Source organism: Lacerta agilis, chromosome 5 (assembly GCF_009819535.1).
Source record: "Lacerta agilis isolate rLacAgi1 chromosome 5, rLacAgi1.pri, whole genome shotgun sequence".
Taxonomy (NCBI): Eukaryota; Metazoa; Chordata; class Lepidosauria; order Squamata; family Lacertidae; genus Lacerta; species Lacerta agilis.
In genome coordinates this window covers 4,864,797-4,880,689 of record NC_046316.1, presented here as the reverse complement: position 1 = coordinate 4,880,689, position 15,893 = coordinate 4,864,797, and the positions used below count along the sequence as shown (strand labels likewise).

General features: G+C 44.2%; 1 protein-coding gene across 4 annotated transcripts in view; it reads left to right on the top strand.

The window, feature by feature from the left end:
• Window positions 1-15,893, top strand: part of PCLO (piccolo presynaptic cytomatrix protein) — a 210,169-nt gene that overhangs the window by 99,058 nt on the left and 95,218 nt on the right. For all 4 annotated transcript variants that reach the window (XM_033148343.1, XM_033148342.1, XM_033148341.1 and 1 more), the window contains exons 5-6: window positions 225-2,236; window positions 10,249-12,454. In XM_033148343.1, coding sequence (XP_033004234.1) covers window positions 225-2,236; window positions 10,249-12,454 — 4,218 coding nt within the window. The remainder of the gene's footprint in view (window positions 1-224; window positions 2,237-10,248; window positions 12,455-15,893) is intronic.

The window sequence follows — 15,893 nt, the reverse complement described above, 5'->3', positions numbered from 1 at the left end:
TTTGCACAAAGAGGTACCTGCATGTGCCTGCATGTTCAGGAAATGCTTCCCTCCCCCCCTCCCTCCTGCACAGCTAATGTAGAGCATTAAAGTGAAGATTTGCATGCAGCTGCCCCCCTGCTCTTCTGCTCATTTAACTCATCTTGATGGGATGGCTTGCAGAACTCGCAAAAAAAGGGCATTGTTTTGAAAGACTGGACTATAACTCTGCCCTGTAATTTCAGGTGAAGTTATGGATTACTCAAGCAAGATTACGGGTCCTTACCCAGAGACTCGGCAAGTAATTTCTGGCATTGGGATCAGTGCACCTCAGTATTCCCAAGCACGAATAGTACCACCCATAGGATCCCCTTATGGCATTGGAAGTGTTTTGAGATCATCTAATGGGGTTGTTTATTCATCCGTTGCGACTCCGGTGCCATCCACATTTGCTATCACCACACAACCTGGTTCTATTTTCAGTACTTCCGTTAGAGACCTATCTGCTCTTCAGGCAGTTGACACAATGCCCTCATTATCAAACTTACAACATAGCCAGGCACTTCCAAGATCATATGATTTCTTGACAACTGTAGCCTCTGAGAAAGAGGGTGCAATTACTGACATGGACACTGACCCAGGGTTGCAACCTCTTCCTGTGGAAGCCATTACTAGTGAGCCAACCAACTTGATGCCTGTTTTCACTACAGCTTCAGAAGCTTTTGTAGATATAATTGAGGACGAAGCCGCACGCCTCATTGCCCCCGAAGAAGGCAAGCAGCAGCACCTTGACTTGGAGCGCGAGCTTCTAGAGCTCGAAAAACTGCAGCAGCAACGTTTTGCAGAGGAGCTCGAGTGGGAGCGTCAAGAAATTCAGCGGTTCAGAGAACAAGAGCAATTCATGGTTCAGAAGAAGCTTGAGGAGTTGCATTCTATGAAGCACCACCTCTTATATCAGCAAGAAGAAGAGAGGCAGGCACAGTTCATGATGAGGCAGGAAACGTTAGCGCAGCAGCAACTGCACATTGAACAAATCCAGCACCTGCAGCAGCAACTCCACCAGCACTTGGAAGAGCAGAAGATCCACCAGATCTATCAGTACAATTACGAACCTTCTGGAACTGTGTCTCCACAGACGACCACAGACCAAGTCATTCTTGAAGGCCAGTACGCTGCCTCCTCCAACGGGCAGTTTTGGGCTGGTGATGAAGCCACTACCACTGCTTCTGCTGTGCTGGGAATCGATATTCCACAAAGCCAAGCCTGGTACACAGTTCAGTCAGATGGTGTGACTCAGTACATTCCCAGGCCTGGCCTGCTAAGCTCTGTCTCAGAGATGTCTCTTAAAGATGTGGATGTGAGAGAGGAAAAGCAGTTGAAAAAGAGGAGCTCCATGCCAAAGCTGCGTGGCCCATACGAGGAACTTGACGGAGCCCTGGAAGAAGAGCCTAGGTGTCTTAAAAAGATAGTGGAGAGTGGAGTTCAAACCGACGATGAGGATGGTGCGGACATGGGCTATGCAGACAGGAGGAGGAGAACCAAAAAGAGTGTGGATACAAGCGTTCAGACAGACGATGAGGACCAAGATGAATGGGATCCAACCAACAGATCAAGGAGGAAAGCCCGTGGGGGGAAATACGAAGGTACCACTGAGCCAGACAAGCCTAAGCCGTTTCCCCAAGTCGCCAATGTTGCAGTGCAAACGGTGGCAGAGATATCCGTACAAACAGAGCCAGTAGGGACAATACGGACCCCTTCAGCAAGGGCCCAGCTAGATGCAAAGGTAGAAATCATAAAACACATTTCAGCTCCAGAAAAGACATACAAAGGAGGAAGTTTGGGGTGTCAGACAGAAACGGATTCAGACACCCAAAGCCCTCAGTACCTCACAGCTTCCTCCCCTCAGAAAGATAAAAAGCGCCCAACCCCATTAGAAATAGGTTACTCTTCACACCTCCGGCCAGAACCCACACTTCAGGTAGCCCCTTCCCCTCCCAAATCTCCCAAAGTACTTTATTCTCCCATTTCGCCTGTATCTCCGGCTGCAGTTATAGAGTCGGCCTTTGTGCCCTATGAGAAGCCAGTCCCTGAAGACCTTAGTCCTCAGAAGATTCTGCATTCCGAGGCCCCCAAAATTCCGCAGCTGAGCCCCAAGTCCGCCAAGGTGATGCAGCGCTCTCTGTCAGACCCCAAACCGCTGAGCCCAACAGCCGAAGACCCTTCCAGAGCACATTTCCCGTACACGGATGGTTTCTTGGTAAGACCCCTTCTTTCTTCAAAGTACAAGTTCATTTTGAGTGACACCCTATGTATTATAATAAGCACTGCTTCATTAACTTGATCTGTGTATGTGAATGGTAATTGGGCAATAGTGGCAATGAAGCTCTGGTACTTTTGAAACCTGATAGGAGATGCTTATTTTATTTTTAATTAGACATGGAACTGCAAGGAAGGCGGAACATGGTGCTGCTTCAAGATAAAATGGGAAATACTTAAATGAGAGTTAATCCCAATGTTTATAGGAATCGATGTTGAAAGGGAATTTACTAGTTTCCTCCATATTTAAATTGTTTTCATATATTTCGTTTCAGAAATCTAGTTTAGTAGCTTGGAATGCACATACATCCATGACTTCCATCGAGGAAGTGTGGTTATTTGCTAAGAAATTGGAACCATAGAATTGTAGAGTTGGAAGGGACCCCAAGGATCATCTAGTCCAACCCCATGCAATGCAGGAATCTCAGTTAAAGCATCCATGACAGATGGCATGATTAAAAAGCTCCAAGGAAGGAGAGTCCACCACTGACCAAGGGAGTCCATTTCACTGTAGAATAGTTCTTACTGTCAGAATGTTCTTCCTGGTGTTGAGTCGGAATCTCCTTTCTTGAAATTTGAAGCCAGGAAGTTCAGGTCCTAGCCTCTGGAGCAGCAGAAAACAAGCTTGCTCCATCTTCCATGTGACAGCCCTTGAGATTTGAAGATGGCTATCGTATCTCCTATTCTCCAGGCTAAACATACCCAGCTCCTTCAACTGCTCCTCATAAGGCTTTCCAGATCCTTGATCATTTTGGTTGCCCTCCTCTGCACACGTTCCAGCTTGTCAACATCCTTCTTAAATTGTGGTGCCCAGAATTGAACAAAGTATTCCAAGTGTGGTCTGACCAAGGCACAATAGATTGGTACTATTACAGTGGTGCCCCGCTACACGAATGCCTCGCTAGACGAAAAACTCGCTAGACGAAAGGCATTCGCTAGCGGAAGGCTGTCTCGCAAGACGAATTTGTCAATGGGCTTGCCTCGCAAGACGAAAAAATTTCCGATCCCCCCCCCGTCAAACTGCTCTTCCCCCGTTGGTGCTTCACAAGACGAAATTTTTGCTATACGACAGCACTCGCAGAACGAATTAATTTCGTCTTGCGAGGCACCACTGTATTTCCCTTGATCTGGACACCATACTTCTGTTGATGCAGCCTGGAATAGCATTCACTTTTTTGCTGCTGCATCGCTCAGTGAGTTTTCACAAGTGCCAAAATGACGTTACTGTTGCAGCTGGTGTGGCAATAAACCCACAAGTCCACCTTCCCAACATAGCCACCGCCACAGCTCACCTGAACAACACTGGGGCAGGCCAGAGCAGGGTGGCAGTAAGCTTGGGATTGCATGGACATACTGGTAGAAACAGTTTGACTCTTCCAGCTGTGCATAGACCCAGCCTCACTGCTGCCCTGCCCTAGCACCCTCCAGGTAAACTGCGGACACACCAACAGGAGAGCTGGATTAGCTCCACTGGTGCATCTGCACTGCCCCAACCTAATCGCCACCCTGCTCTGCCTCAGCCCAGTTCAGGTAAGCTGTAGCCAGACGGGCTCCACAGCTCTGCCCAGTGACAGCAGCTGCTATTGCCATTGGCCCTTACCTTATTTCAAAGGGGACCTAATTCCCTAGCATGCCCGCCATGTGTTGTCTGAACATTGTAGGACCCCATGAAATGCCTAATATTCTTCCTTCCATAACTGTATATTCCGTAGTAAAACAAAACATTTTTCCTGATTTCAGGATCTGTCAGTTCAGCCAAGTAGTGTTCCTAAATAAATTGTGTTTCAAATATTTTTATTTTTGTGAAGCAGTTGTTCGTAAGTCTCCTTGTATTGCTATGTCTTCAGCTCTCAGAGAAAGAAGTACTTTAGAAACGTTTTTTTGCTGACAGTTTAAACTGAGATAAACTTTAGTGTTGAGAAGTAACTTATAGATTTGCTTCAGCCACAGGATTTTAAACAATGAGACTATTTCTGAACTGGTTGCATCAAGCAAATCCTCCCAAGTTTATCAGTTCCTTGCATAATTTTAATCCCAAAATACAAAAGCAGCTGTTTTAGTATACGGAACCCCGCTTTCTCTTCACACTAAAGAGCTTGGTATATTACTAGGGGAATGATTGTTCTTAGTTTAAATATGATTTCTACCATTAGTCAATAAAAACAGTCACCCTTAGGTGAATAACTTAAAGTTTTAAGCAAACATCCTAAGCCTACTTGTGAGTCAGAGAATAGATTCATATTGTCTAGATATTACAGAATATAACATGTATTACAGTTGTATAAGTAAAATTGGTTTGCCCAAACTTGCCCATCATGTAAGATCATGTGCTGATACTGGATTTGAATCCACTTTGCCAGTTCCAAAAACATGGTACTTGCTCATCTGGAACTAAGTGGCATTCTGTTGTTCTAAAGCAGGCTTCCTCAACCTCGGCCCTCCAGATGTTTTTGGCCTACAACTCCCATGAGCCCTAGCTAGCAGGACCGGTGGTCAGGGATGATGGGAATTGTAGTCTCAAAACATCTGGAGGGCCGAGGTTGAGGAAGCCTGTTCTGAAGCAATAGGAGCAGGAATACTGGGAAAGGGAGGCTATATAAGGCTGTGGTCAACCTTTCCCTGATTTTACATGGTTTACATATCTTGATATGGCATAGGGGTGCCAACGTGCCCTCAGGATTGTGTGTGCCCACCGCAGTGTGGACGTCACATGCACTACGTGCAGGCTAAGTGTGACATCGCATGTCTGCATTGAGGCAGCGGCTCCTCTTCCTCCTTCTCCATGGGGAAGGGCTTGGACTCAGAGAGACTCTGCCTTCATGTCTGAGCCCCCCACCCACCCCCCATGCTTGGAAAAGGGTGCCTTGCTCACTGGCTGCGGAGGGCGGAGCTGAACTGCTTCTTTCTTGGAGGTACCCACGGCCCCTGGAGTTGCCTCCTATGTCAAGCCAAGCATTCATTTGGCACTTTGCATGCCTTTATGTAACCTTCAAACATCAGTAAATGAGTGCAAATGTTTGGGGGTTGATTCACCCTTGCAGAGGTGTTCACTTTATTGAGCAATGACTAGAAATCACCCAATTCAAGTTCCAATAATATAATAAAGATGGGAGTATATTGCTTCAGTGAAAAATGTTTCTAATTACAGCATTCTACTTAGAACAAGGAAATATGGGTATAGAATCTATTGTGCCTTGGATTAAGCTCCATATAATTAATAATCTTTATTCAATTGGTAGCTGTGCAAATCCTCTTCTGGGGAACCCAAGTCTCAAGGGTAGGTATCTAGGAAAAGTGCCAAAATCTGTTGGCACATCTGTTCCATTTGGAAACAGGGCAAACTTTTGCCCTTAACATCCTCGGAGGGAATAGTTGTTTGGGAAACGTCCAGTTTGGAAGCATGGCAAACATTTTATCAGTTTGTCTCCATTTAGATTCATGCCAAGTGTTCCTGCCCCACACAAACAGATGCACACATATAGCCCAAAGGGAGTTTTTAACAGTCCTTGCATGAACAAGGAGTAGCAGACTAGAGGGCAGAAATGTTTTGCAAATGTTTTCAAAGAAGCTCAATCCAAACCAAAGTTCAGCATTTTTAGGACTCATCTATTTCCATGTAGAAGAGTTGAGCCTTTCCACTGAAATGAAGACATAAACGGGAATTTGGTGTGCTTCACTGCGGCTGGATATTGCCCTATTTAGATTTGTCTCCTAAACCATCCTGAAAACTTAACGCAGTTTGTAAAGCCAAATCCATGAATACAAGCTAAACAATATAACATAGGAACCAACTCCTAGGGGCTGCCATTCAAATGGTGGCTCTGCACCACATCATGAATTATGCAGTGCAGGGTTTACTTGCTCCCCCCCCCCGCCCGCAATATTTTATTCAACTTGGCACCCCTGCAATAAAACATTTAAATACATCCCTTCTTGACTAATCCAGAATAAGGACCAAACTAAAAGCAGTGGCTGCATATACACCATACATTTAAAATATGATTCTCTCCCCCAAAGACTACCTTTGAAGGTGACCCGGAAACTACAACTAATCCAGAATGTGGCAGCTAGACTGGTGACTGGGAGCGGCCGCCGAGACCACATAACACTGGTCTTGAAAGACCTACATTGGCTCCCAGTATGTTTCCGAGCACAATTCAGAGTGTTGGTGCTGACCTTTAAAGCCCTAAACGGCCTCTGTCCAGTATACTTGAAGGGGCGTCTCCACCCCCACCACACTAAGGTCCAGCGCCAAGCACCTTCTGGCAATTCCCTCGCTGTGAGAAGCGAAGTTACAGGGAACCAGGCAGAGGGCCTTCTCGGTAGTGGCACCTGCCCTGTGGAACACCCTCCCACTGAGCCTAGGGCTTGCCGATTGGAAGGTCGGCGGTTCGAATCCCTGCGACAGCGTGAGCTCTCGTTGTTTGGTCCTGCTCCTGCCCACCTAGCAGTTCAAAAGCACACCAGTGCAAGTACAGGTGAAACTCGAAAAATCAGAATATTGTGGAAAAGTCCATTTATGTAAGCAATTGTTTTCATTGGCTACTGGAGTTTAATATATGAGATAGACTCATGACATGCAAAGCGAGATATGTCAAGCCTTTGCTTGTTATAATTGTGATGATTGTGGATTGCAGCTGATGAAAACCCCAAAGTTGAAATTGTTAATTTGGGGTTCTCATCAGCTGTACGCTATAATCATCACAATTATAACAAATAAAGGCTTGACATATCTCGCTTTCCATGTCATGAGTCTTTCTCATATATTAGTTTCACCCTTTAAGTTGAATTACTGAAAGAAATGAACCTTTCCATGATATTCTAATTTTTCGAGTTACACCTGTAGATAAATAGCTACTGCTCCAGCGGGAAAGTAAACGGTGTTTCGGTGTGCTGCTCTACTGCGCCAGAAGCGGCTTTGTCATGCTGGCCATATGACCCAGAAGCTGTACGCCAGCTCCCTCGGCCTATAGAGCGAGATGAGCGCCGCAACCCCAGAGTCGTCCGCGACTGGACCTAACGGTCAGGGGTCCCTTTACCTTTACACTACTACTACTTCTTGATCCAGCTTGTATTGTCCATCTTCTTGTGGAATTGTAGTACATAGTGCTGCTGTTACATTCATGGGAGTTACAGAATGGCCTTTTCCAGTAGGTTCCTGATGAAATTTAGGGGCATATACTTGCATATGTGCATTTCTTCATTTCTCATAACTAGATCCCTGGAAGCTGAATAGGTGAACTGCCTCCATTGAAAAGGATTACACATGTGAACCGACCCTTAGTTTTCAAAAGAAGCCTGTGTTGTCATATAACTTGGGGTGCCGGTTTTATAGGATACGTGGATGGAATCCACACAGATGGTACTGGATAAAATAGGGTGTCTCAATTGCTCACTTTGTGTAATCTGGCTGGCAGGTAGAAGACCCTGGTTATAGCTCAAAGTTTCCAACTGTGGGAGGTGTTTCTTCACTAAGGTGACATGGTTATTTCTAGTCCTGCTGAATTTTTTTCACTTAGTTCCCCATCTGTAGTCAGTTCCCTTTTTACCTGCTTCTTTTATTACTATTCTGAAAAAGGGGAAGGTATAAGAGTCACCGTTAAAGAGGTTCCTTAACAGATGCAAATCTAGATCAACAATAGAAGAGCAACAAATAGGAAGTCACTGGACAGGTGGCTAAAATCAAATCAGTAACTCAATTTGAAAGATCCCAAAATGCATTAGGAGTTATTCTGTGTTCCATATTAAAGCTTTGCTGTTACACAAAAAAAGAAGCCGTTGGACGTGTTAGCATTTCCTATCGCATGGCTGGTTCCTATAATTCGGTAGGTGCCTGACCTCATCAACAGCTCTGTCAAACTGGAAAAGACAAAATAACCAACATTCTGGCTCTCTAGCAGAACTGCAAATAATATATGTTAAGGGGTTCTAAATGTATGTCTTTCCATTAATAATACTGTACATGTTGATTTGGACTGGTGAATTCAAAGCAGTTCCAAAGGTTGGTTTTAAGTAGCACAAAATCACCCTCCAATTTCAGAAGATTGTTAAACCATTACTGAATCATTAAGCAAGTATATTATCCATGCTGATGCCAAATAAGCATGGAATACTCAAAATAGTACTTAATTGGGCTAAATATACTGTTTAAAATGTGCAAGGCCAGCTGGGTTAATTGGGTTAGAGTTTGGTTAACCCAGATAAGAGAGCTCATCACCATTTAAATAACGCTTCATTTGGGGTATTTAAACTGCTCCGCATACGTAGGAGGGAGACACAGACTGTTGGACACCACTTCCCAAAGGCTCACCTACAAGAAAGACAAATAGACGGGAGCATTGAGCTCTTTCTCTGTGTCTGTACATGCCAGGAGATTAGAGTTCCAATCACCTGGGACACACGGACACAAACCTCTGCATATCCCTCTAGCCCAGAACCAGCTCTGAGCTATTTTATTTATTTTATTGGTTTGTTTATTAGATTTATCAGTTGGTGTATCTTGCCCAGGGCAACCCAAAGCGACTTGCAACCTAACAGATGGACAGTAAACCCCACATAGATACATTAAAGCCAAGAGGAAAGAGAAATACATTAAAAAACATCCCACCCACTTATAAAAGGCCAAAGACCTGGTTATGGAGGAAAGTTTTTGCCTGGTACCTAAAGGCATGTAATGATGGCGTCAGGTGAGCCTCCCTGGGGTGGGCATTCAAGCAGTGTTGGAAAGAAATATAAGCTAGGTGCCAAATGGTTCCTTAAAGCAGGGTTAGACTCGCCAAAACAGAATGCCTAGCTACCATTTGGGGGCCATTTTTCACTTCGACTTTTTGGTCCCTGGATTGTGCAGATAAAATAAAACTGATGGAATTCTACAGGGTGTGGTATTAGTGTGTGTGTAAACAGTCAAGATCCAAGGATCCCCAGGCATGCACCTTCACTTGGTCATAAACCGTCTGTTACATAGGAGCAGTCCTGGCACAAGGTATATCTAGCCCAACAGTGTGTTCCTAACTGTAGCAAAGCATATGCCTTCAGAAAGTTCCACAGACACCCCTCTCTCACTGCCTCAGCTACTGGTACTCAGCCGTATACGTTCCATGGCTTATAACCATGGATAGATCTATCTGCCATGGATTTATCTTCTATTAAGACTGTGATGAACATCATATCCTGTGGCAGTGAGTTCCATACATGAATTTTGTGTTGGGTGAAGTACTTGGTTTTATCTGTCCTGAATCTAATGGCAATCAGTTTCACTGGATGACCCTGATTTTTGTTGTTACGACAGTGAGAAAAAATTATCCCCATTCAACTTTTTGCAAATGGCATCACTTAGTAAATTTGTGTTGTGTGTCCTTTTAATCATATTTTCTAAACTAAGAAGCCCCAAGTGCTTTAGGCTTTCCTTGTAGGGAAGGTGCTCCCTCCAGCCTTTTGAACAGTTTCTGTGTACTTTTCTACACTTTGTCCGAGCTCCCGTTGCTGGGTCCCTGCAGCTGCCCACCTAGCAGTTCGAAAGCACGTCAAAGTGCAAGTAGATAAATAGCTACCACTCCAGCGGGAAGGTAAATGGCGTTTCCGTGCGCTGCTCTGGTTTGCCAGAACCGGCTTAGTCATGCTGGCCACATGACCCGGAAGCTGTACGCCGGCTCCCTCGGCCAGTAACGTGAGATGAGCACCGCAACTCCGGAGTCGGTCATGACTGGACCTAATGGTCAGGGGTCCCTTTACCTTTACACTTTGTCCAGCTCTGTGCTTTTCTTTTTGGGGTGGCTAGAACGGTACACAGTCCTGCTTTGCAGCCTCTTTGGTACCACAAAACATGAGGATAGTCAAGCATCTAGCAGTACATTTGGGTGGGTTGTTTTTGGCTTGGGGGATCACAAGTTGTGCTGGCCCATGCTTGTCCATTTCTCTAAAATAATTATCCTGTGTTTTTTTCCTATGCCGCAGACTAAAGGATCTTCAAGTGTATCAGCATCAGGAATGCAAAAGAAGGTCAAGAGGACTCTACCCAACCCACCTCCAGAAGATGTTGCAGTGGGGACACAATCCGCCTTCACCACTGTGGGATCAGTTTCACGCCGGAGGATCTGTAGAAGCAATACCATGGCCAGAGCTAAAATCCTCCAGGATATAGACAGAGAACTCGATCTGGTAGAAAGAGAGTCAGCCAAGCTCCGGAAAAAGCAAGCAGAGTTAGATGAGGAAGAGAAAGAAATAGATGCAAAACTTCGGTATCTAGAGATGGGCATCAACCGGCGGAAAGAGGCATTGCTAAAAGAACGGGAAAAGAGGGAGCGTGCCTATCTTCAAGGTGTAGCAGAGGAACGCGACTATATGTCTGACAGCGAGGTTAGCAGCACCAGGCCCACGAGAATAGAATCTCAGCACGGCTTGGAAAGACCAAGGACTGCGCCCCAAACAGAATTTGACCAATTTATCCCCCCACAAACCCAGCCAGAAACGCAGTTTGCAACTCCCACGAGCCCTTATACTCAGTATCAGTACTCTTCACCTGCCCTTCCCACCCAGGCGCCAACTCAGTACTCCCAGCCGTCTCATTACCAGCAGCAGCAACCTTTATATCAACAGCAGGTTTCTCCTTACCAGACCCAGTCAGCATTCCAAACTGTGGCAACCATGTCTTTCACGCCGCAGACTCAGCCTCCACCAACCCAGCAGCCTTCCTACCAGCTTTCGTCACAGCTAATGGTGATCCCCCAGAAAACAAGGCAAGCGTCATTATATCTGGAGCCTAAGATAACAACGAACTATGACGTGATTCGCAACCAGCCTCTCATGATAGCCCCTGCGTCTTCCGACAACACATACGTCGTGTCCCATTTGGGTAGTAAATACAGTACCTTGGACTTAAGGATGGGGCTCGATGAGCGGAGCAGCATGGCCAGTAGTCCCATCTCGAGCATATCTGGTGACTCCTTCTATGCCGATATGGACCACCATGCGCCACGTAATTATGTGCTGATTGATGATATTGGAGACCTCACTAAAGGGACGTCGGCCCTGAGCTCTGCTTATGGTCTGCATGAGAAGGATCTGACCAAAGCTGACAGGCTGCTTCGAACTACTGAGGCGCGAACAGTGCAAGAGGTCTCCGATTTCCTCGCGCCGCTGCAGACCTCTTCTCGGTTGCACAGCTACATGAAAACTGACGACGATCCCATGGAAGACCCTTATGAGCTGAAGCTGCTGAAGCATCAGATCAAGCAGGAGTTCCGAAGGGGAGCTGAAAGCCTGGATCACCTGGCCGGCCTTTCACAGTATTACCATGCAGATACTAGCTACAGACATTTCCCCAAATCTGAGAAATATAGCATAAGCAGGCTTACCTTAGAGAAGCAAGCTGCCAAACAGCTTCCAGCGGCCCTTCTTTACCAGAAGCAGTCAAAGCATAAGAAGGCCTTGATTGATCCCAAATTATCTAAATTTTCACCCATTCAGGAAAGCAGGGACCTTGAGCTTGATTATTCAACCTACTTGACTTCAAGCACATCGTCTCTTGGGGGCATTACTTCCAGAGCAAGGCTCCTCCAAGATGATATAACGTTTGGCCTTCGAAAAAATATCACAGACCAGCAGAAGTATATGGGGCCAACTCTCTCACATTCTCTTGGCACAAGCCTTGGGGCTGCATTGAGTACATCAATGAGATCCACATTACATGATGATTCTGACAAATCTTACAGCAGTGGCAGTAGATCCAGACCTTCTTCCCGACCGTCATCGGTCTATGGGCTTGATTTATCACTAAAAAGAGATTCTTCAAGCTCATCTTTAAGACTGAAGGCCCAAGAGGCCGAACCACTAGACGTTTCCTTCAGTCACGCAGCCCCCTCTGGAAGAACTAAACCCACTAGTCTGCCCATAAGTCAGAGCAGGGGCCGAATCCCAATAGTAGCCCAGAATTCAGAAGAAGAGAGTCCCCTAAGTCCTGTGGGCCAGCCAATGGGAATGGCAAGAGCAGCAGCCGGGCCATTGCCACCTATATCCGCAGACACTAGGGACCAGTTTGGATCAAGCCATTCATTGCCCGAAGTCCAGCAGCACATGAGGGAAGAATCACGAGCTCGAGGCTACGACCGGGATATAGCCTTCATCATGGACGACTTCCAACACGCAATGTCAGACAGTGAAGGTAAACTAGACTTCAGACTGCTTTATTGCTCCCACAACGCAAATCCTCATTTCTATGCATGTGTGTGATTTCATAATCTTTCGGGGACTAATTCTTCTTCTTTTCTTTTTTGCATTCTTTCTCTGTGTGTGTGTATATATATATATATATGTACGTATGTGTGTGTATATAGATAGATATTCTTTTCATTTAGTCGGCTGATTTGACTCTGTGCTCGGATTCTGGATGGGTACATAGATAGACTTGCATGTTCCAGTTGTATTTATTTTTTCTTTTAGTTTGCGTGTGCACTTTTTTTGCACTCCACTTTTGTTATATGTATTTTGGCTGGGATTTTCGGAAGCAATAATTCAGGATTGGTTTGTCTTCTTCCATTGTGTTTAGTGGAATAAGTCTCCGCTAAAATCAAGAGAGCCTGAAAATACCACCCAAAATAAATATAGTCTTCATAAAACTACTGTGACCCATCCTTTTGTTAATGTGAAATGATCTTCTGTGCAATAAGCTTGCTGCAAATCTTCAGCAATCCAAAAATTTCCAAGAGCCATAGAGCAGTTTACAAACAAAATCCTTTATGAAAGTAATTCCCTTATATATTTCAAATCATTGTTTTAAACCCTGGTGGAATCATGGGTAGAAGCAATATTGTTATGATGGGGTATTGTATTTTTAGAGACTTCGTTGCTGCGCCTTTATAATCGCATCTTCGTAAAGTGTATGCTGTTATGTATGGATTTTTGTAAATTAAAAGTATGATGATGTGATACTGTTCAGATGTCAGAGTCAATTAGCTTCCCCAGTAAACTTTTCTCATTAAACATGCACAGATAACTTCAATACTATCCATATGTATAAATGACCCTATAATATATAAACCATAACCTGTACCTCAGGCATATAGGCATGTTTTTTAAGTGATTCTATTTATGTGTGGCTAATACATATGCTGTTGCAAGTATTGGGATGAGTCTGAGAGGAGGAAGCAGGAGGTTGGGACAGGAAAACCTAAGTAGGGAAACAGCTTTTTAAAAGATAATAATAAAACTCCCAAGTTGTTCAAGTACATGGTGGGTTGGGAAGTCTATAGGCAACTGCACAAGCTTATCTCACACAGATGCACACAAAGGTGTTTTTTCTATTAAAAAAAGAAAAAGAAATACTAAATGTTACTTTTTAAAAAGCAAAGAAAAAAATGTTATGCTGATGTTAAATATTAAACTGTAAGTTGTGTATCAGCATTGCTGGAATTGAGTAAAGTTTATAACATGTTTTAATACTGTTTCAGGAGCCATTTCAAAAAGACATTTTGAAAGTTAATGGATTTTACACGTTTTCTTTGTATGTGCTCTGTTGAGTTTTTGTGCATATTGTCAAATAAAAACACACTGCATGCACTTGTTCTGTTTGCTAATAGCCGTGATTACCCTGGAAGAAATACTTGCTGAAGTTACTCCCCTCACACTTTCTTATCTACTTCAGTGCCATTACTCCCTTCCCTCAGTTCACTCTGAAAATAGAATCATAATAGATGAGAATATGCGATATAAAGCTTTCTCCCTCCGAATGACTGGGAATTTGCCCCATCTCATCGAAGTATAAAACAGGAGGTTGGATCCAGAGAAAGTTAGTTGCATTTAAATCCCATTGAGATCGACAGTACTTAAGTTAGCCATGGTGTATGCTTTTGCACCGATTTCAAGGGTACCTAAAATTGGTTTACACTGCAGTCCGATATTCACTGACCTGGGAGTAAGTCTCATTGTACAGTGGTGCCCCGCTAGACGAATGCCTCGCTAGACGAAAAACACGCTAGACGAACGGCATTCGTCTAGCGGAAGCTGCCCCGCAAGACGAAAAAGTCTATGGGGCTGCCTCGCAAGACGAATTTTTTTTTCCGTCTAGCGAAAACCACGATTTGCATTGGTGCTTCGCTAGATGAAAAAATCGCTAGACGAAAATACTCGCAGAACGAATTATTTTCGTCTAGCGAGGCACCACTGTATTCAGTGGAACTTAACTTTTGAGTAGAGCTTTTTGGAGTATGTTTTAATTTGTTCTGGATCCGATAAATGTTCCTCAGATTTACGTTTTGTTTTGGTTTCTACTTTTTGTGGTTACTGAAAGCTTATGTGTTTTTATTTAAAAAGTTGTCTAAAACTTCCATTAAGGGAGTAGAGGGAAATACCGTATTTTTCCGTGCATAAGACTAGGGTTTTTTTCCCCTAAAAAATGATGTCCAAAATTTGGGGGTGTCTTATACATGGGGGCCATCTCCCCCCCATTTTCTTAAATCGGAGTCCCCAAAATAGACGGAAAAATACGGTATGTATTATTTTACATGCCCTGCTGGAACCATGCCTATTCGTCTTAAGATCCAAAGTTTGTCTAGGGTCTCACTTTGCTCCATTGAACATTCCACTTTTCTTTTCATTCCTGAGTTCTTCAAACCTTTAAATCCATTTTTTCTTCATAAATGGAGTAATAACTGCTGGCAGTCCAGAGAAAACAAAGGAATGAGATAACAGACTGACTGAAGTAAAAGACGAATTGAATCCATTTTTGTAACCCCAGCCCTCAAAAAAAAAAAAAAAATACTCTAGCCACTCTCACCAAAATATCCTAGGTTTTCATATTCTGTAACTCATAAATAAGTGCTCTCTCTATAAAAGGTCATAAAAAAGCATAACACCTACATGACACACACATAACACTTTTTTTTCTGAAATGAAAACATGGCCCTTTGACCATTGTTCTCATTTCACAGTTGTCAAATATGCCAGCGTGTAGAGCCCACTGGAATTTTAAGGCACCTTTGCTCCAGCAATCCTTTTGATGAAACAGCAAATACATCATTGACGCCATTGCTTGTTTTGTATGAAAACTGCCACTCTTGCTTTATTTCTATGGCTGGGGTTTATGGGTTCACTCCATAGCAGGAAGTAGGAACTGTATCCGTGCCATATCAGGAACAGCACCAAAAACTCCAGGAATCATGAAATGGTAATGTCAAACTCATTATGCGAAAGCGTTATTAGCAAAAAGTAGCCCATTCAATTCAATTCAGTTCAATTCTTTATTGCGGTCACTGACCAGCACAATAAATTGCATTACACCATCAATATTTAAATTTTTTGAAATAAACTAAAATAACTTATCTAAAAGGGATCAGTCATCCTTTGATCCTTATTTTATATACCGGTATTAATTATTTACTACAATGGTACCCCGTGTTACATATGCGATCCATTCCGGGTCGCGGTACATAACGCGGGCGGGCGTATCACGAACGCACCCAAAAAACCCAGAAGAAGCGCGATTTGAGCGCTTCTGCGCATGTGCGAAGCGCGCAGAATGCTTCTGCGCACCCAGGGGTCACGCGCGCTCCGGAAACACTTCCGAGTTGCAGGCGTTTGCAACTCAAACGTCCGCAACACGGTGG